The sequence below is a fragment of the Macaca fascicularis genome, chromosome 10 (genome assembly GCF_037993035.2).
Source record: "Macaca fascicularis isolate 582-1 chromosome 10, T2T-MFA8v1.1".
NCBI classification, from domain to species: domain Eukaryota; kingdom Metazoa; phylum Chordata; class Mammalia; order Primates; family Cercopithecidae; genus Macaca; species Macaca fascicularis.
In genome coordinates this window covers 31443289-31466281 of record NC_088384.1, presented here as the reverse complement: position 1 = coordinate 31466281, position 22993 = coordinate 31443289, and the positions used below count along the sequence as shown (strand labels likewise).

The 22993-nt window shown below is 53.8% G+C and overlaps 1 protein-coding gene across 5 annotated transcripts in view; it reads left to right on the top strand.

The window, feature by feature from the left end:
* The first annotated feature begins 370 nt into the window (after window positions 1–370).
* The window catches only part of PPIL2 (peptidylprolyl isomerase like 2), a 29767-nt gene continuing 7144 nt past the window's right edge, over window positions 371–22993 (top strand). For 3 of the 5 annotated variants that reach the window (XR_012418968.1, XM_074004289.1, XM_074004288.1), the window contains exons 1-16: window positions 371–496; window positions 3662–3711; window positions 5247–5292; window positions 5677–5739; window positions 7203–7254; window positions 10543–10594; window positions 12604–12695; window positions 13742–13831; window positions 14518–14593; window positions 15804–15964; window positions 16683–16771; window positions 17527–17602; window positions 17934–18040; window positions 18683–18772; window positions 19113–19146; window positions 19771–19888. Coding sequence is in view for 4 of the 5 variants with exons in the window: in XM_074004289.1 (XP_073860390.1) it covers window positions 17575–17602; window positions 17934–18040; window positions 18683–18772; window positions 19113–19146; window positions 19771–19888 (377 nt within the window). In the remaining variant the exon portion in view is untranslated. The remainder of the gene's footprint in view (window positions 497–3661; window positions 3712–5246; window positions 5293–5676; window positions 5740–7202; window positions 7255–10542; window positions 10595–12603; window positions 12696–13741; window positions 13832–14517; window positions 14594–15803; window positions 15965–16682; window positions 16772–17526; window positions 17603–17933; window positions 18041–18682; window positions 18773–19112; window positions 19147–19770; window positions 19889–22993) is intronic. The other 2 variants (XM_045363916.3, XM_045363915.3) reach the window with 1 other exon arrangement.

The following is a 22993-nucleotide window of genomic DNA, read 5'->3' as shown; positions in this document are numbered from 1 at the left end:
TGAGGTGGGAGAATCGCTTGAGCCTGGGAGGTCGAGGCTGTAGTGAGCTGTGATTGCGCCACTGCACTCCAACCTGGGCGACAGAGCGAGATCCTGTCTCGAAAATAAAATAAGACCTGAGAACCCAGTATGGGAATGGCCCTGAGCCGTGGCTGAGGGGGGTAGGCGAGGCGGTCGGGAGAGACCCTTCGAGAAGATGGGGCTTCGAGGCTGAGGGAGCTCTGCCCCGAGAAGGCGCCAGCGAGACACAACACACCTAGCTAGGACCCCATACTGGGCAGGCGATCCTTCCGAGCATGCGCACCTGGCGCTAGCGAACCACAATTCCCAGCCCGCCAAGCGCCTGTTTCCGGGGCGAGCCGCGGAACCCGGAAGTGGTCACGAAACTCGGCAGTGGCTCCATGGTCTGAGTGGTCAGCGGTTGCTTTTTCGTGCTAGGTAGTTGCCGCCGCCGCCGCGCCGCCATGGGGAAGCGACAGCACCAGAAGGACAAGATGTAAGTTGAGCCGCAGTCGGGAGTGGCGCTCCGCTCTGCCTCAGTAAACCGCCTGTCCCGCCCTGCTCGCCGCTCGCCTTCCCTCTCAGCTGGTCCCCAGAGCCCAGCCCAAAAGTCACTTCCTCCCGGAAGCTGCCGCCGTCTCTCCAGTCAGGGTAATGACCCTCGGGCCGCCGCGCTCTCCCAGGGGGCCGCGGCTCCGAAGACGTCAGCTGCGGGCTCGAGCGCAGCCCGGTCTTCCTTTACTCTAGTTCTGCCCGGACCGTGCCCCGTCTGCTCGCGAGCTTTGCCCCTGTAATCTCTCCCTCTTCCGTACTTCGCGTCTGGCTGTGTTCTGGTTCATGCCTGTCAGCCTGCACACGTGCTGCAGAGCCTTCCTATTTAAAGCAAACCAGGCCGGGCGCGGTGGCTCACCTGTAATCCCAGCACTTTGGGAGGCTGAGGCGGGCGGATCACCTGAGGTCAGGAGTTCAAGACCAGCCTGGCCACCATCATGAAACCCCGTCTCTACCCAAAACACAAAAATTAGCGGGGCGTGGTGGCGGGCGCCTGTAATCCTAGCTACTCGGGAGGCTGAGGCAGGAGAATCGCTTGAACCCGGGAGGCGGAGATTGCCGAGAGCCGAGATCGTGTCACTGCACTCCAGCCTGGGCGACAGAGCCAGACTCTGTCTCAAAAATAATAAATAAAATAAAACAAAAAAATCCGCCTATGCCCCGTGCCCCGCGTTCCCCTCCTGCTGCCGCCGTGATTTCAGAACAAGTTAGAGACCCGTGGCTTCATGCTGTTTTCTGAGTCTCTTGAAACCACTCAAGTCAGAATTTCGATCCCAGAACTGCCCCTTGTCAGGTTGCCAGCGACTTCTTGTTGCTAACTCTAGTATTCAATCCTCAGTCCTCGTGTTTTTTTTGAGACGGAGTTTCGCTCTTGTTGCCCATGCTGGGGAGTGCAGTGGTGCGATCTCGGCTTTTCGCAACCCCCGCTTCCCAGGTTCAAGGGATTCTCCTGCTTCAGCCTCCCGAATAGCTGGGATTACAGGCATGTGCCCCCAGGCCCGGCTAATTTTGTATTTTTAGTAGAGAAGGGGGTTTCTCCATGTTGGTCAGGCTGGTCTCGAACTCCGATCTCAGGTGATCCGCCCGCCTTGGCCTCCCAAAGTACTGGGATTATAGGCGAGCCACCGCTCCAGGGCAGCCTCAGTCCTCATTTTGTTGGGGTTCTCAACAGTATGTCACACTGTTAACCACTCCCTCCTTCTGAAGCCTTCCTTTGGTATCTGAGATTTCCTGTGCTCTTTGTTTTCCATCGACTTCAGCGGCCTCTCTTTTCCCAGCCTCCTTTCTGGACCCTCCTCCCTTTTCTCAGATCTCATAGGTTTCTTTTCCATAAACATTCTCTGTGAGTGATATAATTTCCCAGTCATCTATAAGCTGCTTTCCCCAGTCTTGTGTAGTTAGTGGCTTACTTGATATCTCCACTGGAGGACTGATAAACATCTCAATTTTTTTTTTTTGAGATGGAGTCTTGCTGTGTTGCCCAGGCTGGAGTGCAATGGTGCGATCTTGGCTCACTGCAACCTCTACTTCCCAGATTCAAGCGATTCTCCCACCTCCGCCTCCCCAGTAGCTGAGATTACAGGCACCTGCCACCATGCCCGGCTAATTTTTGTATTTTTAGTAGAGATAGGTTTCACCATGTTGGCCAGGCTGGTATCGAACTCCTGACCTCGGGTGATCCACCCGCCTCTGCCTCTCAAAGTGCTGGGATTACAGGCGTGAGCCACCGTGCCCTCAAATTTAATATGCCTTAAACAGAACTCTTGATTTTCAGCTCCTGAGCCTGCTCCTCCCTGTAAGCTAAAAATAAAATCCTAAATCCCCTTACTGGCTGAGCAGACACCCTTGTGCCTAAGAGAACTCCAGGAAAACCTTAAAACTGAGTTCCTGGCCATGATGCGATGGAGGTCAGCTGTACCTTGTTATATCTTCCTCCCTTTTGTGGCCCAGACACAACAACTGACTGGCATTAACGTTGAAATAGAGATCATAAGGGGCCCGGCGCGGTGGCTCGCACCTGTAATCCCAGCACTTTGGGAGGCTGAGGTGGTGGATCATGAGGTCAGGAGATCGAGACCATCCTGGTTAACATGGTGAAACCCCGTCTCTACTAAAAATACAAAAAAAAAAAAAAATTAGCTGAGCATGGTGGCTAATTTTTAATAAAAATAAAGAAATAGAAATAAGATTGACGAAACAGACTCTTTGTGGCAATAAGATACCAAATTATAAATAGAACCTACAGTCATGCCAGACAACTTCCCTGGTTAAGTTACCCACCCCTACGCCTAAAGAATAAACTATATCCTAACTGCCACAGGGTTTTTTTATTTCTCTATCAGCTAAACAAGCACTGGCGTTCAGATAAGCAATTTTTTTTTTTTTTTTTTTGAGATGGAGTCTTGTTCTGTTGCCCAGACTGGAGTGCAGTGGTGCGATCTCGGCTCAGTGCAAGCTCTGCCTCCCGGGTTCACGCCATTCTCCTGCCTCAGCCTCCCGAGTAGCTGGGACTACAGGTGCCCACCGCCACACCCAGCTAATTTTTTGTATTTTTAGTAGAGATGGGGTTTCACCGTGTTATCCAGGATGGTCACGATCTCCTGACCTCATGATCCACCAGCCTCGGCCTCCCAAAGTGCTGGGATTACAGTTGTGAACCACCGCGCCCAGCTGGTTTTTTTTTTTTTTTTTTTTTTTTTTTTTTTTTTTTTTTGAGACAAGTCTTACTCTGTCGCCCAGGCTGGAGTATAGTGGTGCGATCTCGGTTCACTGCAACGTCTGCCTCCCAGGTTCAAGCAATTCTCTGCCTCAGCCTCCTGAGTAGCTGGGATTACAAGCACCCACCATCACGCCCAGCGAATTTTTGTAATTTTAGTAGAGACGCGGTTTCACCTTGTTGGACAGGCTTGTCCCAAACTCCTGACCTCTAGTGATTCACCTACCTCGGGCTCCCAAAGTGTTGGGATTACAGGCATTAACCACCATGCCCGTCCCATGCTTATAGATGTTTAATAAGCATATGCGGAATAAGCAAAGATTACTTACTTCCAAAGACTTTGTTCTCTGTATAAAGGTGGTGGTCATAGCATTATCTTCCTCTCTTCTTCAGGTACATTACTTGTGCTGAATATACTCACTTTTATGGTGGCAAGAAGCCAGGTAAGGCTTGCGGTCTTTCTGTTCCCCGTTGGGGGAGTGGTATTAAGGAACAGTGTCTTCAGGATACAGTGAGCTGTAAAAATAGACAACAAGAACACGGAAACTGTGGTAGACAAATGGGCCGAGGACAGTTCACGAAAGAGAAATATATTCAAGAAAGAAGAACATGCTTCTTCTTAGTGGTGGTTTTTGTAAAATGTAGATTAAAATATTCCCCGATGCTGGGAGCTAAGTAAAAAATAAGTAAATAAAATACAAAATTACATGTACATTTAAATGTTTTTTCTCTATTAAGTTTATAAGGAGTCCGGGCGCGGTGGCTTAAGCCTGTAATCCCAGCACTTTGGGAGGCCGAGACGGGCGGATCACAAGGTCACGAGATCGAGACCATCCTGGCTAACATGGTGAAACCCCGTCTCTACTAAAAAATACAAAAAAACTAGCTGGGCGAGGTGGCGGACACCTGTAGTCCCAGCTACTCGGGAGGCTGAGGCAGGAGAATGGCGTAAACCCGGGAGGCGGAGCTTGCAGTGAGCGGAGACCCGGCCACTGCACTCCAGCCTGGGCGACAGAGCGAGACTCCATCTCAAAAAAAAAAAAAAAAAGTTTATAAGGAATAAAAAGAATGATAATATTTTCAGCTGTCAAAACTATCAAGACTACAATAACAAGAGCACTGTCATAATTTTAATGGGACTAAAAAAGTACGCACTTTTCCCTGTAAGTTCTTTTTCGATGTACCCCGAGTGTTTTGGTTTATATCTATTAAAAGGTTTTTTTTTTTTTTTTTTTTTTTTTGAGACGGAGTCTCGCTCTGCCGCCCAGGCTGGAGTGTAGTGGCCGGATCTCAGCTCACTGCAAGCTCCGCCTCCCAGGTTCACGCCATTCTCCGGCCTCAGCCTCCCGAGTAGCTGGGACTACAGGCGCCCGCCACCTCGCCCGGCTAGTTTTTTGTATTTCTTAGTAGAGATGGGGTTTCACCGTGTTATCCAGGATGGTCTCGATCTCCTGACCTCGTGATCCACCCGTCTCGGCCTCCCAAAGTGCTGGGATTACAGGCTTGAGCCACCGCGCCCGGCCTATTAAAAGGTTTTTAATCCACAGCAATTGCTGTACTTAAAAATTTGCACAAACTTTTTCTTTTTTTTTCTTTTCTTTTTTTTTTTTTTGAGACAGAGTATCGCTGTGTCACCCAGGCTGGAGTGCAGTGGCGCAATCTCGGCTCACTGCAAGCTCTGCCTCCCTGGTTCATGCCATTCTCCTGCCTCAGCCTCCCGAGTAGCTGGGACTACAGATGCCTGCCACCATGCCCGGCTATTTTTTTGTATTTTTAGTAGAGACGGGGTTTCACCGTGTTAGCCAGGATGGTCTCGATCTCCTGACCTCGTGATCCGCCCATCTTGGCCTCCCAAAGTGCTGGGATTACAGGCATGAGCCACCGCGCCCAGCCATGAACTTTTTCATACGCTGTAACTGAAACACATAGATGAAATACTGCAGAGTAAGATTTCTGTTTTTTGTTTCATTTTAAACAGATCTCCCACAAACAAATTTTCGTCGTTTACCTTTTGACCACTGCAGGTAAGAGTTTTGTGAGTTTACCTTTCCCTTGGAATTGTTCTCTGATGCTCTGATAGTGAATCTGCCCCTTGTGGATGTGGGGTTATGCGTAAAAGTGTGCTTTGAAGATGTGGCTCCTCAGTCACGTTGGGAGAAGATGCGAAGTCCTCGCCATGATGGAAGGAGCTTACCTTGGTGTTGGATCCTGCTCTGGTCCTTCACCAGGGGTGGCACAACCACTACTGTAGTTGGAGGAGAAGGTTGGTGAGAGAGGGAAGTGGCCAGGCTGCCCGGAGAGGGCTCCCTGGGACAGCATCTCAGGAGGTCACCATGCCAGGCTCAGCCAGCCCACATCCTGACCAGGGTACCTGGCAACTCACCAGTAATGACTCCGTCCTTTTTCAGTCTCTCTCTGCAGCCCTTCGTCTACCCAGTCTGTACTCCAGATGGCGTCGTCTTTGATTTGCTGTGAGTTTTTCCTTGAATTTCGATCTAACAAATGTGAGATTCTCAACACCCATTAAGGAAGGGGACCCTTGGGTAGGGCTCTTGGGGACACAGAAGTAACAGCTAGGGCCTTGGGAACATGGCAGCAGTGCTGCTGTGACCCCTAGGCAGGCAGCTCTAGTTGTCAGGTGCTGCTGTCACTGCCTGGAATGGGGTAGACCACCCCACACCCCTCCATGTGGGGGTCCTAGTGTTCTAATTGGACACAGTGATCTGTTTTAGAATGGTAATGAACTGCATATTTTTTACTTTATGAAAGCAGAGCCATAATTATGGCATGTACCTTTTGTGTGCAGTATTTGGAAGCATTATGCCCAGTTTTGCGTTCCAGCATATGCTTCTGTAATTTTTTTCATGTTTCAGTCCCTTTTTTTTTTTTTTTTTAAGACGGAGTCTCACTGTGTCACCTAGGCCAGGCTGGAGTGCGATGGCACGGTCTTGGCTCATTGCAACCTCTGCCTCCCGGGTTCAAGCGATTCTCCTGCCTCAGCCTCCTGAGTAGCTGGGACTACAGGTGTGTGCCACCACGTCTGGATAATTTTTGTATTTTTAGTAGAGACAGGATTTCACCATGTTGGCCAGGATGGTCTCGATTTCTTGACCTTGTTATCCGCCCACGTTGGCCTCCCAGAGTGCTGGGATTACAGGTGTGAGGCACCACTCCTGGCCTAATTTTTAAAATTTTTAGTAGAGGCGGTGGCTGATGCCTGTAATCCCAACACTCTTGAATTCCTGTGCTGAAGCAACCCTTCCACCTCAGCCTCCTGAGTAGCTGAGATTTCAGGCACACGCCACTGTGCCTGGCTTGAAAGTATAGTTTTTGATGCTAGCTTAGTATTTAATTGTACAGATGTATCAACATTTATGACAGGGAGTGGTGGCTTATGTCTGTAGTCCCAGCACTTTGGGAGGCTGAGGCAGGAGGATCTCTTGAACCCAGGAGTTTGAGACCAGCCTGGGCAACATGGTGAGTACCTGTGTCTACAAAAAAGTACAAGAATTAGCCAGCCGTGGTGGTGTGCACCTGTAGTCCCAGCTACTTGGAAGGCTGAGGTGGGAGACTTGCTTGAGGCCCAGGGGTTAGAGGCTGCAGTGAGCCATGATTGAAACACTGCGCTCCAGCCTGATGAGGCGAAACCTTGTCTCAAAGAAAAAAACCCCAAACCATTTACTTACTCATTTTCACCTGTAGTTTTTGTTGTTCATATATAACTGCAATAATAACTCTGAACATATTTTGAAACCTGTGTATCCACAAATACCCCCAACTTCCTGAGACAAGGTGAGGAGCTCTTCCTGTCCTAAAGTCAAGCAAGACTCCTTTGCAGGCATCTAACCTGGAAGCAGCCCTGCAAGACCACCGTGTTGTTACCAGGTGGCGCCTAAGCACCCCAGTGATGTTTTCTGTTCTCTCTTACCTTCAGGAACATTGTTCCGTGGCTTAAGAGGTACGGGACCAACCCCAGCAATGGAGAGGTAGGTGGCTGTGCAGGAGTTTCAGTGATGCTGGTGAGCGCTGTCCTCTCACCTCTGCTTTTGTTCTGGTGGTTTTCATGAACACGGGAACATGGGAGAGAACCGTTCATGGGACCCAGTGAGGAGGGACAGTCTTCCCCTCCTCTGCCCACACCCATTCCTTTCTGGAAACGCTTCCTGCCTGTGCATGTCTTTTCTCGGGCCATATCTGTGATCCAGTATGACCTCATCTGAACTTGATTCTATCTGCAAAGACCTTATATAAACCCTTGATTATATCCAAGGCAGGCCACATTCACAGGTTCCCAGTGAGCATCAGTTTCGGGGGGACATCATGCAGCCTAGTTCTGAGGGAGATCTAGTGTGTTTTACCAGTGACCGTTCCCTTCCTGTTGGACACTTGCATGTATTCCTCCACTTCTTTCCTGTGGCCTGGGGCAAGAGCTCAAACTGCAAGCGAGAAGGAGGGTCAGGACTCAAGGGGGCTCCCTGTGCTGGAGCCGCTGGAAGGGAGCTCCCTGGACAATATGACCCTTCCTACCAGGCCAGCAGGAGAAGCTGGCAGCCCATCTGTGTTGTCTCAGCTCTTCCGGCCCTTGTGATATTCTGTGGGCTGCAGGGTTCTGGGGACTCTTTCTAGATGGAGTTGGTGCTCCTCCAAGGCTTCCCTGCTCTCGAATACAAGGGGAACTTGGCCAGGGGACTGGTTTTGAGTGTTCTTGGACCAGCCGCTAAAGCCTGTGGCTTTTCTGTTTCAGATGCTTGGGTAGGGGGCTTGTGGCCTTGCCTCCTTAGGGAGGGCACTCTTCTTCCTTGGTCTGTGTCACTTAAAGACTGTGTTTCTGTGATGTCTGCTGCTGGGAGCCACGTTGGATCCCAGGGTCTTTCCCCAAGGTCTGTGCCCCAGCCTGGGAAGTCATCTTCTGTTGCTCTTCTCAGCAGGGGTCCCTGCTGCCTGCCTGTGCCCTGTGTGGCTGGGTGTCTGCCTCGGGGAGCAGCCTGGTGGCGAGGTGGGGGTAGGTGGGGTTTTCCTGTCTGTGGCTGCCCTCGTGGCCTCTGCTGTCCCAGTGGATGCTGTCATTTGGTTGCAGCTGGGGTGCATTTTGCTACTTCGGGTGTTTTGCTTCATAGGTACTCTTTGGGGTTCCCAAACTTGTCGATTGTGCTGGCCCCTGCACCCACAAAGTCTGATCTGGCAGTTAGCCACACTGTTAGGGCTTACATCAGGGAGGTGCCGCCATTTCTTTGTTGCAAGCTGTTCTTTGTTCTTTGTTGGGGTGAGTCTGCAGGAGCACCACACACATCTTTATCCTGTACCTGCACCTCTCCCTTGGCCTGTTCTGGAAGGGACCTTGCTGTGGGCTTGCTTGGCCAGACCTATGGGTGTCAGCAGAGCCTTGCTAGCCAAACCTCCGAAGAGAGTTCCTGGGCCAAGGGCTGGCTGGCCCTTGTGACTTTTGGAGCCTCAGGAGGAGCCTGTTGTGTCAGGGAATCTCTCTGCTCAGGTCTTGTGTCTGAATAGGGACCCTGCTGGCCCACCGGTGGTCTCCTCCACACCTGTAGTGATGTGGGGAGGTGGGGGTAGTTGAATGACAAAGGAAGGAACAGAGGTGGTTGGAGGAGCAGATGTGGTCAGTTGGGCTGGCCAGCAGCAGACAGGGCCCACGGAGGGCGGGGAGGGCAGCACAAGGACCTGCTGCTAGCTTACAGCCCAGCCCCAGGAGCCTCCCCCTACATCTCCCCTGCGCCTGGGTGGGCATAGCTGGTCCCAGCCCACACCAGGTGGCATCAGCTGCTGGGTTGTGACCCTGAGTGAGGTGCTCCCCAGCGGCACATAGCTCTGCCTCCCTTCCAGGGTCTCCCCAGAGCCCCGCCCCCAGCAGTTCCTGCCTCTGGTTGTGCAGACTTTGTTTTATGGGAGAGTTTCCTGTGGAAGAGCTGCACTGCAGACACACCACGGAAACCGAGAACATTACCCGCCACCTGGGATGGGGGAAATAAGAAAAAAGAAAAAACATCCAGAAACAGAAAAATAGAGAGTTCCACCTTCCCAGCACAACCATTCTTAGCATTAGGGTGTATTTCTTACTTTCTCCCCACTTTCAGTGTTTTGTTTTTCTTAAATATTCATATGACAGAGCACTTTGGGAGGCCAAGGCAGGCAGATCATGAGGCCTGGTGTGGTGGCGTGTGCCTGTAGTCCTAGCTACTCGGGAGGCTGAGGCAGGAGAATCACTTGAACCAGGGAGTCGGAGGTTGCAGTGAGCTGAGATTGTGCTCCAGCTTGGTGACAGAGACTCCGTCTCAAAAAAAAAAAAATTCATATAACAGAATAATAAGGTGGAACCGTGTGTCCCCCCCACTCTAGCTGAAGAAATATGTTCACTTTTTTTTTTTTTTTTTTTTGAGACAGAGTCTCACTCTGTCGCCCAGGCTGGAGTGCAGTGGCCGGATCTCAGCTCACTGCAAGCTCCGCCTCCCGGGTTTACACCATTCTCCTGCCTCAGCCTCCCGAGTAGCTGGGACTACAGATGCCCGCCACTGCGCCCGGCTAGTTTTTTGTATTTTTAGTAGAGATGGGGTTTCACCTTGTTAGCCAGGATGATCTCGATCTCCTGACCTCGTGATCCACCCGTCTTGGCCTCCCAAAGTGCTGGGATTACAGGCTTGAGCCACCGCGCCCGGCCATATGTTCACTTTTTAATTTTAGAAGTAATCGGTGCTCACCGTAAAGCTGTCCAAACCCTGCAGAAGTATAATACACACCACCCTGTGGCCTGGTCCTCTGCTCGGGGTCACCTGTGACGGCTCTTCTCAGAGCATGGTGGGGATGCCACATAAACACAACTGCCCGACAGCATCCTGCAGCCCCTGTGAGGTCCTTGCAGGGTCTTGCAGTGCTGCGATCTCAGCTCACTGTGAGCTCTGCCTCCTGGGTTTACGCCATTCTCCTGCCTCAGCCTCCCGAGTAGCTGGGACTACAGGCGCCCGTCACCACAACTGGCTAATTTTTTTTTTTTTTTTTTGTATTTTAGTAGAGATGGGGTTTCACTGTGTTAGCCAGGATGGTCTCGATCTCCTGACCTTGTGATCCACCCGCCTCTGCCTCCCAAAGTGCTGGAATTACAGGCGTGAGCCATCGCGCCCGGCCGAGGCCTTCCCTTTTGTCCAGAGCTGCACAGGATTGGCTAGTCAGAAACTTTTCCAGCCCATCTTTGTCTGACCCCAGCATCTCTGTGCATCAGTTACTTATTCATTATCATTAATTGTTAACTGTGCTTCTTCCAGAAGCTGGACGGGAGGTCCCTGATCAAGCTGAACTTTGCCAAGAACAGTGAGGGTGAGTGAAACTATCACAGCCACCTCTGGGCTTGGCCTCCTGACCCAAGGTCCCAGCTCTCACCAGGTTTCATACAGAATCAGTCATTGCTTTCTGACCAAGCTGGACACCTGCTTTTATTTATTTATTTATCTTTTATTTATTTATTTATTTAGAGACGGAGTCTCGCTCTGTCGCCCAGGCTGGAGTGCAGTGGCGCCATCTCAGCTCACTGCAAGCTCCACCTCCCAGTTCACGCCATTCTCCTGCCTCAGCCTCCCAAGTAGCTGGGATTATAGGTACCCGCCACCACACCCAGCTAATTTTTTGTATTTTTAGTAGAGATGGGGTTTCACTGTGTTAGCTAGGATGGTCTTGATTGCCTGACCTCATGATCTACCCGCCTTGGCCTCCCAAAGTGCTGGGATTACAGGCGTGAGCCACCGCACCCGTCCTGGACACCTGCTTTTAATTCTGCCAAAAGTGTCATAGGGCCAGGCACAGTGGCTCACGCCTGTAATCCCAGCGGTTTGGGAGGCCGAAGTGGGTGGATTACGAGGTCAAGAGATCAAGACCATCCTGGCCAGCCTGGGCAACATAAGGAAACCTTGTCTCTACAAAATGAAACCTAAAAATTAGCCAGTGTGGTTGAGCGCACCTGCAGTCCCCACTACTTGGGAGGCTGAGGTGGGAGGATTATTGGAGCTTGGGAGGTTGAGACTGTAGTGAGCTGTGATTGTGCCACTGCACTCCAGCCTGGGTGATAGAGCTAGATGCTGTCTCAAAAAAAGAAAAAAAAAAAGACAGGGTCTCGGCCTGTCGCCCAGGCTGGTCTCAAACTCCTGACCTCAAGCAGTTCTCCCACCTCGGCCTCCCAAAGCACTGGGACTAGAGGTGTGAGCCACCTCTAACTTGAGACTCTAACTAATTTGAGGCCCTAACTTGGCCTCAAATCAGGATTTCGTTTAAGAAAAAGTCCCCACAAATACATGTGGTTGATGTCTCTGAGCCCCCCACCACACTTTTTTTCCCCAGAAGTGGGCACTTCTTTGACAGGGCCCCTGGCCACTGGGTGGGGACTCACAGGCAGAGAGACAGTAACCAAGGCCAGGTACAGTGGCTCATGCCTGTAATGCCAGCACTTTTTGAGAGGTTGAGGTCAGGAGTTCGAGACCAGTCTGGCCAACATGGTGAAACCCTGTCTCTACTAAAAATACAAAAATTAGCTGTACATGGTGACGCATGTGCGCCTGTAGTCCCAGCTACTCGGGAGGCTGAGGCAAGAGAATCGCTTGAACCCAGGAGGCAGAGGTTGCAGTGAGCCACGATCGAGCCACTGCATTCCAGCCTGGGTGACAGAGCAAGACTCCATCTCAAAACAGAGCAAAACAAGGCTGGGCACAGTGGCTCACGCCTGTAATCCCAGCACTTTGGGAGACTGAGGCGGGTGGATCATGAGGTCAGGAGATCGAGACCATCCTGGCTAACACGGTGAAACCCCATCTCTACTAAAAATACAGAAAAATTAGCTGGGTGTGGTGGCTAATCACACCACTCCGTCTCAAAAAAAAAAAAAAAAAAAAAAGAAACAGAGCAAAACAAAAAAAAGATAGTAAACGGGCAAGGGGATGGGCGGTTGTGAAGGAAGAGCTGACCGGGGGCCGGCGGGGGACGTCGGTGAGAGGTAGAGCTGTCAGGGCTGGAGCATGGGTTGTTTCCTGCTGAGGGCCAACTTCAGTAGGAGGAGGAGGCTAGCATGGTGCTCACCCAGGGGTGGGCTGGAGGATCTGAGGAAGATGCAGGGGTTGGGTCTTGCAGGATGAATAGGAGTTTCCTAATGGTATGGAAGGGTTTGAGGGGGTGAGCAGCTGTCCCCATGGTTCCCTGCTCTGGCCGCTGACATGGGGTTCCACCGCCTCCCATTGCTGACTTTGGCTGAGTTCTGCCCTGCCCTGGCCCCCCGTGGTCCTCATTGGGATGTTCACAGCCTGCAGAGGTGACTGACCTTCCTGTGTGTGCCTTCTCTCTAGGGAAGTACCACTGCCCGGTGCTGTTTACCGTGTTCACCAACAACACCCACATCGTGGCTGTGAGGACGACCGGCAACGTCTACGCCTATGAGGTGTGTCCTCGCTCCGGGGCCTGGAGACAGCGGTGGGGAGATCTCTGCTGTGTGTTGCCAGGATACACTGGCTGGGCTGTGTGCTATGGGCACGGCCTGTCCTTGTGGGGTTTAGTCACAGCCACAGGCATGGTCATCTGCCAAAGCTCTGGCAGTGCAGCCTCCCCATTTTCAGGCAGGTCAAAAAAAGGGTTGGGGGAGGTGCATCCTTCGGAATCCAGGCAGTCCTGGCTGCCCAGCAGGGACCCTTAAACCCCAGGGGGTCCTCCTGCGTCTTCAGCAAAGCTCACGTGCTGGGAAGGCACCCGTGTTCTGAGGACAGGCCTTTAGGGTTGAGAGGGGAGTGCTGGCCCCGGCTCTGCATGGAGCCACTTGTCCACGGGAGGGAGCTGTCTCCTGGAGGAGTTCTGGCTGGGAGTGGGTGTAGGGAGAGAGGAGGCAGCCATGTTCACACATGGGTCCTCCTCTCAGGGGTGAGGTGGGGCAGGCCCCACATGGCAGGAAAGCCGACCTTTGTGCCGTTTTCAATCCTGCACCTGGACGTTTGTGGGGTATAGGTGGCCAGTGCTGCTCCAGGGGCCTTGGGGGCCACTTCTGGCCAGAAGCCTGCACAAACTGGCGTGGTCAGTCCTCCTCAGTGGAGCGAGGACTCTGCTAGAACGTACCCCAGGAGTGCAGGCATCTCATGTGCACAGCCCCTGCCCACGGGGGCCTGGCGCTGCGCCTGTGCACAGGAGGAGCTCGGTGAAGGCTGTGGTGAGTGGGTGGGTGGCTCGCTGAGCCTTTTTGCTGATCAGTGTGCAGACAGGAGCTTCCTGCAGGAAGGTTGCTGCGAGGCTGAACTGGCTCATCGTCTGAGGCCCAGCCAGCTCCGCCTTTGTGGGAGCCTCTGCTTTCAGCCAGTGGGGTGTACACTGCTGTCTCTCTCATTCCTCATGCCTCTCAAATCATGCCACGGTCGGGGCCAGCTCCAGGCCTCCCTGCTTGCAGTCCCCTGTGCCAAGCCTTGGGGCAGGCATTGTAAAACCACTTCCTCCTGGCTATAGGCAGTGGAACAGCTAAATATCAAAGCCAAGAACTTCCGGGACCTGCTGACTGATGAGCCCTTCTCCCGGCAGGACATTATCACCCTCCAGGTGAGTGTCGCCTGCCCGCCTGCCCCAGCTGCCTTCAGCCCCTGCAGCCAGCCCAGGCCTCTACGGGGCCGCCGCCTCAGTCTAGCTCTTACATCTCCTCCCCGATCCCCCACCCCCATGTCAGGGTCCCTCATATCTGTCCTCAGAGCCTCCTAAGGCATCTGAATGGCCACTCTGCAGGCCTGGCTCTGCTTCAGCGCCTCGACGGCAGGAGCTGGTGTGAGCTCTGGGCCTCAGGGTCTGGCACAGGGCTCCCTGCAGGTGTCAGAGAACTCCAAGTGAATTAACGAAAAACACTGACTTAGAAAAGCAGGTGCTGGCTGGAGCGTGGCCTGCTGAGTCAGTCACCTCTGTGGCTTGTCCCATTCTAACCAGAGGTTGGCCCGTGGCTGCCCACGTTCCTGTCCGAGAGCTCCCTAACAGCGATGAATGCTCGTTAACCATGTGCCTGGAGGAAGGTCGCAGCTCGGCCAGCAGCTAGCGAGGCCGTGTCCCTGTCCCTGCCCCTGCTTGCTGCCCTGCCTGGGGCAGACCACCTCCTCTGCCATGCCCTGCTTGACTCCCCCCACCTCAGTGTAGGCCTGGCCTCTTTCCCACCTCTGACAGCTGGCCGACCTTTGCTGCATGTGGCTGCCATTTGGCCGCAGGCTGGGTTCACTCTGCTGGGCATTCTCTTTTTGCCACAGGACCCCACCAATTTGGACAAGTTCAATGTTTCTAACTTCTATCATGTGAAGAATAACGTGAAGATAATAGACCCAGGTATGTACAACTAGGGGCTGGGCTAGGCGAGGGGGCATTTGGGTGAAATTGGGACAGTGCTCCCTGGGTAAAATCCTCCCTTTCCTGGAGGTCAGAGGGTCCCAGCCTAGACAGGCCCTGCATTTTCTGAACCAGTGTTCAGAGAATCCGAGCCAGCTGCAGCCTCAGAAACAACGGGCGGGATGGACTTGCCGCCCTGCCAGGACACCTGCTCAGGTTCCCCTGCTCCCTGCAGACTGGCCGGTGCTGTCAGTGGGCAGGTGGTGGGGTGACGGGGTCCTCCTGTTTTCCTGGCCGCTGGTGGCTGTCCTGCAGCCTTGGAGGAGCCAGCAGGACTCATGCTCAGAGGCCACTCAGCCTTGTGCTGCAGAGCAGTGGCCTGGGCACTTCGTGAGCATTGTATAAACTGGGTTTTAGGGAGGCTGAGCACATGACTAGGGGAGATTTGAGTCAGGAGAGCCTGAGGCCAGGGTTGGGGCTGGGCCGTGTCTGTGCTCTCTGCACGGGGATGCCCGTCCCTCTCCACAGAGTGGACTGCTGTCCAAGGACCAGTAGGCAGCAGGCGCCCTCCTGAGTTGGCAAGAATGGGGGATTTCACATCCGAAAAGACTCCCACACACTTCTATCAAGTAAAAACCTTTAAAATTACGGAAGCAAAGGGGCTGGGCGCAGTGGCTTACACCTGTAATCCCAGCACTTTGGGAGGCTAAGGCAGGTGGATTGCTTGAGCTGAAGAGTTCAAGACCAGCCTGGGCAACATGGGGACACCCTGTCTCCACAAAAAATAGAAAAATTAGCTGGGTGTGATTGGCGCGCGCCTGTAGCCCCAGCTACTCGGGGGGTTTAGGCAGGAGAATCGATTGAGCCCAGGAGGTGGAGGCTACAGTGAGCTGAGATCTTGCACTGCTTTCCAGCTGGGGTGACAGAGCTAGACCCTGTCTCAAAAAAAAAAAAAAAAAAAAAAAAGCAAAGTGTATACAGTAAAAAGATTAGAATATGCAGGAAACTACAACATGAAGTCCATCCTGAGACCCTTGTGAACTGCCTGGGGAGACCTTCAGGCCTGTAGCTGGGCACTGTGGCATTCTGTGGCTGGCAGTGGCACGGGGCCCATGCCATGGCTGGACAGCCCTGGCCTATTCTAGATCTGTTTCCCCAGCACGAGGATACTGGGGGCTCGGCTGCTCAGGGCCATGCTAATGTTTTGTAGATGAAGAGAAGGCCAAACAGGACCCGTCTTACTATCTGAAAAATACAAATGCCGAGACCCGAGAGACCCTGCAGGAGCTCTACAAGGAGTTCAAAGGGGATGAGGTTCTGGCAGCCACCATGAAGGCCCCAGAGAAGAAGAAAGTGGACAAGCTGAACGCTGTGAGTGGTGGAGGGCACTCGGCCGAGCCCCGTCTCCCTGCCTATCTCATGGCCTCTTGGAGTGGTCCTGGGAAAGGGGTTCATGGGGGTCTGGGGTTCCACGGCAGGGAGGCAGCCAGGATCCTCCAGAGCTGTGGTGCCCCTGATTGCTCTGAGCACACAGCCCTGGGGCTGCCCTGAGGTAGACAGAATCTGAGAAGGCGGAAGGGGAGGGGCTGACGTCCACACTGGTCGTTGAAGAACCAAGGGGTGTGTGGGGGCACGCAGGGGAGGAGACCCCTCCGCAGAAGGTCTGCCTTATGCTGTGGTCCCAGCCTGAGCTCAGTGGCCAGGGCAGGCACGTGGAGTGGGCACGTGTGGTTCTGTGGTGGCTGGGAGGGCAGGGCCCAATGTGCACTGGGGCGCAAAGCCATGCCAGGGAGAGTTGGGGCGTTTCAGAGTCTGCTGCGGTGCTGAGGTGGATGGCGTGCCTGGGACCGCACAGAGCTGCCTGTCTGGGGCTGCTGTGTTTGCTTCTTCCTCCTGTTCAGGCAGAGTGTGGGGATCTGGAGCTAGGGGGAGTGCAGAGACATGGGCAGGTATCGCTGAAGTTCTCCTTAAGGAATTATTCAAATTCTGGAAAAATTTAAAAAGCAAGTTTGTTGTCCATGGTCACCCCTCTGACACGCTGACACGCTGCCCTTAGCACTTTGGTATATATTTTTTTTTTTTGAGACAGGATCTTGCTGTGTTGTCTAAGCTGGTCTTGAATTCCTGGCTTCAAGTGAGATCCTCCTGCCGTGGCCTCCGAAAGTGCTGGATTAACAGGTGTGAGCCACTGTGCCTGGCTTGTATTTTCTTCTGATGGGAGAAACCCCTTTTCTTCCTCTATGATAAAAAATAACATTTATTGGGGCTTTCCCCCGACCCCTGATTAAATATGTAATGTGTTTAGTGTAGAAAATTTGAAACTTTAAAAAAAAGAAATGAGGCCAGGCGTGGTGGCTCACACCTGTAATCCCAGCATTTTGGGAGGCTGAGGCAGGAGGATTGCTTGAGGCCAGGAGTTCAAGACTAGGTTGGACAACATAGTGAGACCTTATCTCTACAAAATATCAGCCAGGTGTGGTGGCAGGCGCCTGTTGTCCCAGCTGCTCAGGAGGCTGAGGTCGGGGGGTCACTTGAGCCCAGGAGTTGGAGGCTACAGTGCACCAGGATTGCACCACTACGCTCCAGCCTGGGTATAGATCAAGACCTTGTCTGATAAAAGAAATAAAAATAAAAATAAATGGGAAGTCAGCCATATACTCCTAACCCTGAGGTGGCCAGTCCTGTGTGGTATTTTATCTCCAGGGTTTCAGCTGATATTGTAAGAGTCGGGACCCAGTTGAGGCCAGGGGCCCCTGGCTCGGCCTGGCCTTGGCTTCTTCCTCCTGCTGGTCAGGAGGCCCTCCTGGAGGAGAGGCACCAAGCAGGGCCTGGGGGGCAGGGGTGGTATGTGGTTGGTTTCTAGGCAAGTGACACGTCCCTGCCCACCTGCCTCCCATGGCACTGCTGAGGTGCCATCCTGGTTTCCTTGGCAGGCCCACTATTCCACAGGGAAGGTCAGCGCTTCCTTCACCTCCACTGCGATGGTCCCGGAGACGACACATGAAGCAGGTAGCCACCTTTGCCTCTGTAGCCACCTGCCATGTGACCTGAAAGTGGCCGGGGGGCCGGGGGTGGGTGTGCTCCCCAACTCCCACTTTCTTGGCCTGTCAGGGGCTCCCACTGTCACCTGAGCCCCTAGTCCTCCCCCTCTTAGCTGCTGAACACCTGCCAGCCCCATGAGGCTGGTGCATGGCCTGAGCAGACCCTCAGCCTCCGGCTCCCCTGCTCTCCCCAGAGCTGGAGCCTAGTCCCTGCCTGTGTGTCTGAGGCCGGTGCTGCCTGGCACAGTGGGGCTGCCCCAGGGTAAGGGCAGGGGCCGAGCTGGGACCTCTGGTTGTAGCTGCCATCGACGAGGATGTGCTCCGCTACCAGTTTGTGAAGAAGAAGGGCTACGTGCGACTGCACACCAACAAGGGCGACCTCAACCTGGAGCTGCACTGCGACCTGGTGGGTGTGAAGGCCGGCCCCTCCCCATGTCCCAAGGTCATTTCTGGGGTCATTTGACAGCCATGTCTTAACTATAGGGCTGTCACTGGTATGTGCTTGTTGTAGGAAATTCAGCCTGTCACTAGGCGGGACCCGCAGCAGGGCCCTGTGTCCTTCCTAGGGGGCCGTGTTGGCGGCATGGCCTGCGCACAGGTGCCAGTGTTTCAGAGAAGGGGCCAGGCTGCACCTGCTGCTCTGCCCACACTTCTCCCATGCGCTCTGCTCTCGGCCATGCGGCTGCACGGGGCCTGTTGGTTGCTGTTGTGGGTCTATCCTTGCCCAGTGTGGACGGGCAGCTGACTCGGCTACATATTAAAGACCAGCCTGGCCAACATGGGGAAACCCCGTCTCTACTAAAACTACAAAAATTAGCCAGGTGTGGTGGTGCACGCCTGTAGTCCTGGCTACTTGGGAGGCTGAGGCAGGAGAATGTCTTGAACCTAGGAGGTGGAGGTTGCAGTGAGCCGAGATCGTGCCACGGCACTCCAGCCTGGGCGACAGCAAGACTGCATCTCAAAAAAAATAAAAAAAGTCCTCCTGTGGCTGTGGTGAGCTGCCTTTGGCAACTCTCTGCCTGATACAAGTATCGGGGCTATGTTGCAGACACCAAAAACCTGCGAAAACTTCATCAGGCTTTGCAAGAAGCATTATTACGATGGCACCATCTTCCACAGATCCATCCGGAACTTTGTGGTGAGTGATGCGAGTCACTGGCTACACAGATGAGCTTGGCGGGACATCAGGGGCTGGGTGGGCTTGTCCCTGCCCCGTTCCAGGGCCCTGGCCCATGCCACGGTGGCCAGGATGAGTCCAGTCGGTGATCTTCTGTTGGGGAACCCATAGGCTGACCCTTGAGGCCCCAGCCCATCCAGCACTGGGTTCACACAGGGAGGTGGCTGGGAGGGCCCCTCATCATCACCAAGAGCCCAGCCCCCGTATGGAGCCATCTAGCAGGAGGGGTCTCCTTCAGTCAGGCAGGCAGTGGGCCTCGGCTCTCAGAGTGTGACTTGCTCACTGGCTTTTGTTTTCACAGATCCAAGGGGGTGACCCCACAGGCACAGGCATGGGTAGGTACTGGTACTGGGCCCCTCTCTGGGCACCTTGGCTGCTCCTTGGGGCATGAGGGAGTAGCTGGGCAGGGGCTGTGCAGAGCTCAGATGTGGAATCTGTTAGACCAGGGTGGAACGACTGGCAGCCATCAGTGCTGTGCCCGCTCAGGCCTGGCCCTCAGTTTTCTCATTTCCAGGTGGCTGTGAGGCCTGCATGGTAGAGGAGGCAGGAGTGTGTGGTCTCTTCCCTGGGCCCCTGGGGTCCGCCTCAGACCACGGCCAGCCCTCCCTCCTGCAGCCTCTCCAAGCCCGTCAGCCTGACAGCTGCTTGGGTCCAGGCCCTGCCACTCCGTATTCCCATAGCTTGAGTGATAATGATGGCGGTCTTGACTCTTTAATCCCTGTCCTGGGGCAGGCCCCAGGCAGGGCTGGGGTGAGTGGGCAGTAGCCTGCCTGTGTGGAGGCGTGGGGGCTCCAAAGGACCCAGGAGTTGGTGACATGGGGCCGGGGGCCACCCTATCAAGTTCCCCTTCCCCAGGCTGGGCTCAGCAAGGCCCTGATGCCCCTCGGGACTCTGAGGTTTCTGGTTCTGCCTCCGCTGGGGCCCAAGCTTTCCTGCTTCTGTGGGCCTTTCTCTTCCAGGCGGGGAGTCGTACTGGGGGAAGCCCTTCAAAGATGAGTTCCGGCCCAACCTCTCTCACACGGGCCGCGGCATCCTCAGCATGGCCAACTCAGGGCCCAACAGCAACAAATCTCAATTGTGAGTCAGCCGGGCTGGCTGGGGTGGCCTGGGAGGTGAGCCAGCACTCCCTGCAGGTTCTCCCTCTTGGCCCTCCCTGAAGGGCGTGCTGGTTCTGAATCAAACCCAGACAGTGTACGGCACACCTAGGCCAAGCATGTGCACCTGTGTTCAAAAGGGGGCCCCCCCAGAGTGAGTCAGCAGGGAGAGCTGCCCGCGCCCGGTTTGTCCTCGAGAGACCAGAAGTCATGAATTACTGGAGGTCCAGAAGAGCCTCTTGATAGGGACCAGGCGTTCGTGTGGGTGCCTGTGGCCAGGCAGTGCTGGGGGAGGTCAGCGTGCTGGAGTAGCGTGTGGGAGGGATTGTGCAGGGCATGGGCTGGACAGGGAGAGGCGCCTGGAGAGACACAGGAGGTCTGGGGAATGCGTGGCCCTGGTGCATGTGGGGAGCAGTGTGCAGGCTGGTGGCAGGCGGCAGGGGATGGGGGGCCAGCAGGGCTGTGGGGGCCAGATGCCTGTATTGTGGAAGAACAGAGGTGCCCTTTCCATCCACCTGCCACCCCAGACAGTGGCCTGACTTTATGTTTTAGTCTTTCAATCATTTTCTTCACGTGGGTCCGGTGACTTTCTGGATAAAGCAACTTCTTTTTTTTTTTTTTTTTTTTTTTTTTTTGAGACGGAGTCTTGCTCCGTCACCCAGGCTGGAGTGCAGTGGCAGGATCTCGGCTCACTGCAAGCTCCGCCTCCCGGGTTTACGCCATTCTCCTGCCTCAGCCTCCCGAGTAGCTGGGACTACAGGCGCCTGCCACCTCGCCCGGCTAGTTTTTTGTATTTTTTAGTAGAGACGCGGGGTTTCACTGTGTTAGCCAGGATGGTCTCGATCTCCTGACCTCGTGATCCGCCCATCTCGGCCTCCCAAAGTGCTGGGATTACAGGCTTGAGCCACCGCGCCCGGCCAGCAACTTCTTAAGGACTTTTTATAATTTGTGATACTTTTGTAAATGGACTTTTTTTCCAACTTTTGGGGATCATTGCTCATGGAGAGAAAAACTCCTGTTCATTTTATATCTAGCCACTTTATCACATTCTCTTATAATTAAAAAAGGGTTTAAGAGTCTTTTCGGGCCGGCGCGGTGGCTCAAGCCTGTAATCCCAGCACTTTGGGAGGCCGAGACGGGCGGATCACGAGGTCAGGAGATCGAGACCATCCTGGCTAATATGGTGAAACCCCGTCTCTACTAAAAATACAAAAAACTAGCCGGGCGAGGTGGTGGGCGCCTGTAGTCCCAGCTACTCGGGAGGCTGAGGCAGGAGAATGGCGTAAACCCGGGAGGCGGAGCTTGCAGTGAGCTGAGATCCGGCCACTGAACTCCAGCCTGGGCGACAAAGCGAGACTCCGTCTCAAAAAAAAAAAAAAAGTCTTTTGGGCCGGGCGCGGTTGTGGGCGCCTGTAGTCCCAGCTACTCGGGAGGCTGAGGCAGGAGAATGGCGTGAACCCGGGAGGCGGAGCTTGCAGTGAGCCGAGATCGCGCCACTGCACTCCAGCCTGGGCGACAGAGCGAGACTCCGTCTCAAAAAAAAAAAAAAAGAGTCTTTTGGGTTTTCTAGATAGTCACGCTTATCATCAAAAGCTGGCCGCCTCTCTGCCACCCTGGTGTGCTCATCAGTCCTGTCACCATCATGTCACCGTGGGCCTGATGGGGAGGAGGAAGTGGGCGTCTTGCTTTGCTCCACAGGAATCGCTGTTTTGCCTTCTCAGAACATTTGTTGTTGGGCTGTTTTTTAGGAGGGTGGCTGAGTTTCTAGAGGTTTCTTTCTTAGCATCTGTTACGATGATTCTGTGCTTTTCTGGTCCTCCTGGGATTTGTGGATGTGGCCACTACAAGGCTAGAGTGCATGGGTGTCTGCGTGGCATTCTGGGGTGAACCCTGGCCTCTCGTGGCTTTGCTGTGGCCTTCCACCGGCTCACTGTCTTGTCACACGTGGTCTCAGTTGTGTGGACTGGCTCCAGCAGGTTTTGCTGTGACAAGTGTGGCCCCTGCATGTTGTGAGCAGAGCTGGCTGTGGCTTTGTAGCCTGGAATGATTAAAATCACAGGGGTGGCTGGGCGTGGTGGCTCACACCTGTAATCCCAGCACTTGGCGAGGCTGAGGTAGGTGGATTGCCTGAGCCCAGGAATTTGAGATGAGCCTGGGCAACATGGCAAAACCCCATCTCTACAAAAAATTTAAAAAATTAGTGGGGCATGGTGGTGTGTGCCTGTAGTTCCAGCTACTTGGGAGGGTGAGGTGGGGGATCCTCTGAGCCCGGGAAGTCAAAGCTGCAGTGAGCTGGGATCGCACCACTGCACTCTATTCTGGGCAGCAGTGAAACCCTGTCTGGAAAAAAAAAATCACACTGGCGTCAGCTGTGGTGAACAGCCGGCCAAAGGCAGCTGGCAGCCGTTCGTGCCACTTTCTTGGGGCTTTCATTTCAGGGTTAATGGGTACTTGTTCCCATGAAGCTGATGTTCTCTTGGCCTCTCTGTGCTCACCTCTTTTTTTTTTCTCCTTCCTAATCACACTTTCTGTTCCTCGATCCCTTAATGGTCTTTGAAGGGTTTGTCTGTTTTCACTTCCTGTGGAATTGTTTTCACTCTCTGTCTTTGCTTCTTCATGGTGCTTTTCCTCCTTCTTCACTTTAATCCATGTCTGCTTCTGGAGCCGCGTCTGTCATTTTGAGGGTGCACGTTCCCTCTTCACTGCTTGCTGGCGGTTGGTAGCTTCCCTTTCAGTTTCCTCTTAGCCAAGGATTGCCTAGGACTGTTGGTTATTTTCAAGTAGGTTGGGTGCATGGTTGGTTCTTGTTTGGCAGGGGCCAGGATGGGGAATCATTTTATTATTTTTTATTTCTCTTTGGCTTAACCAGCCTGTGAAACGGCTGACAGATCAGTTGCCACCTTCTCTTCCTTTTTTTTTTTTTGAGATAGAGTTTCACTCTTGTCGCCCAGGCTGGAGTGCAATGGTGGGATCTTGGCTCGCTGCAACCTCCGCCTCCCGGTTCAAGCAGTTCTCCTGGGATTACAGACGCCCACCACAATGCCCAGCTAATTTTTTGTATTTTTAGTAGAGACAGGGTTTCACCATG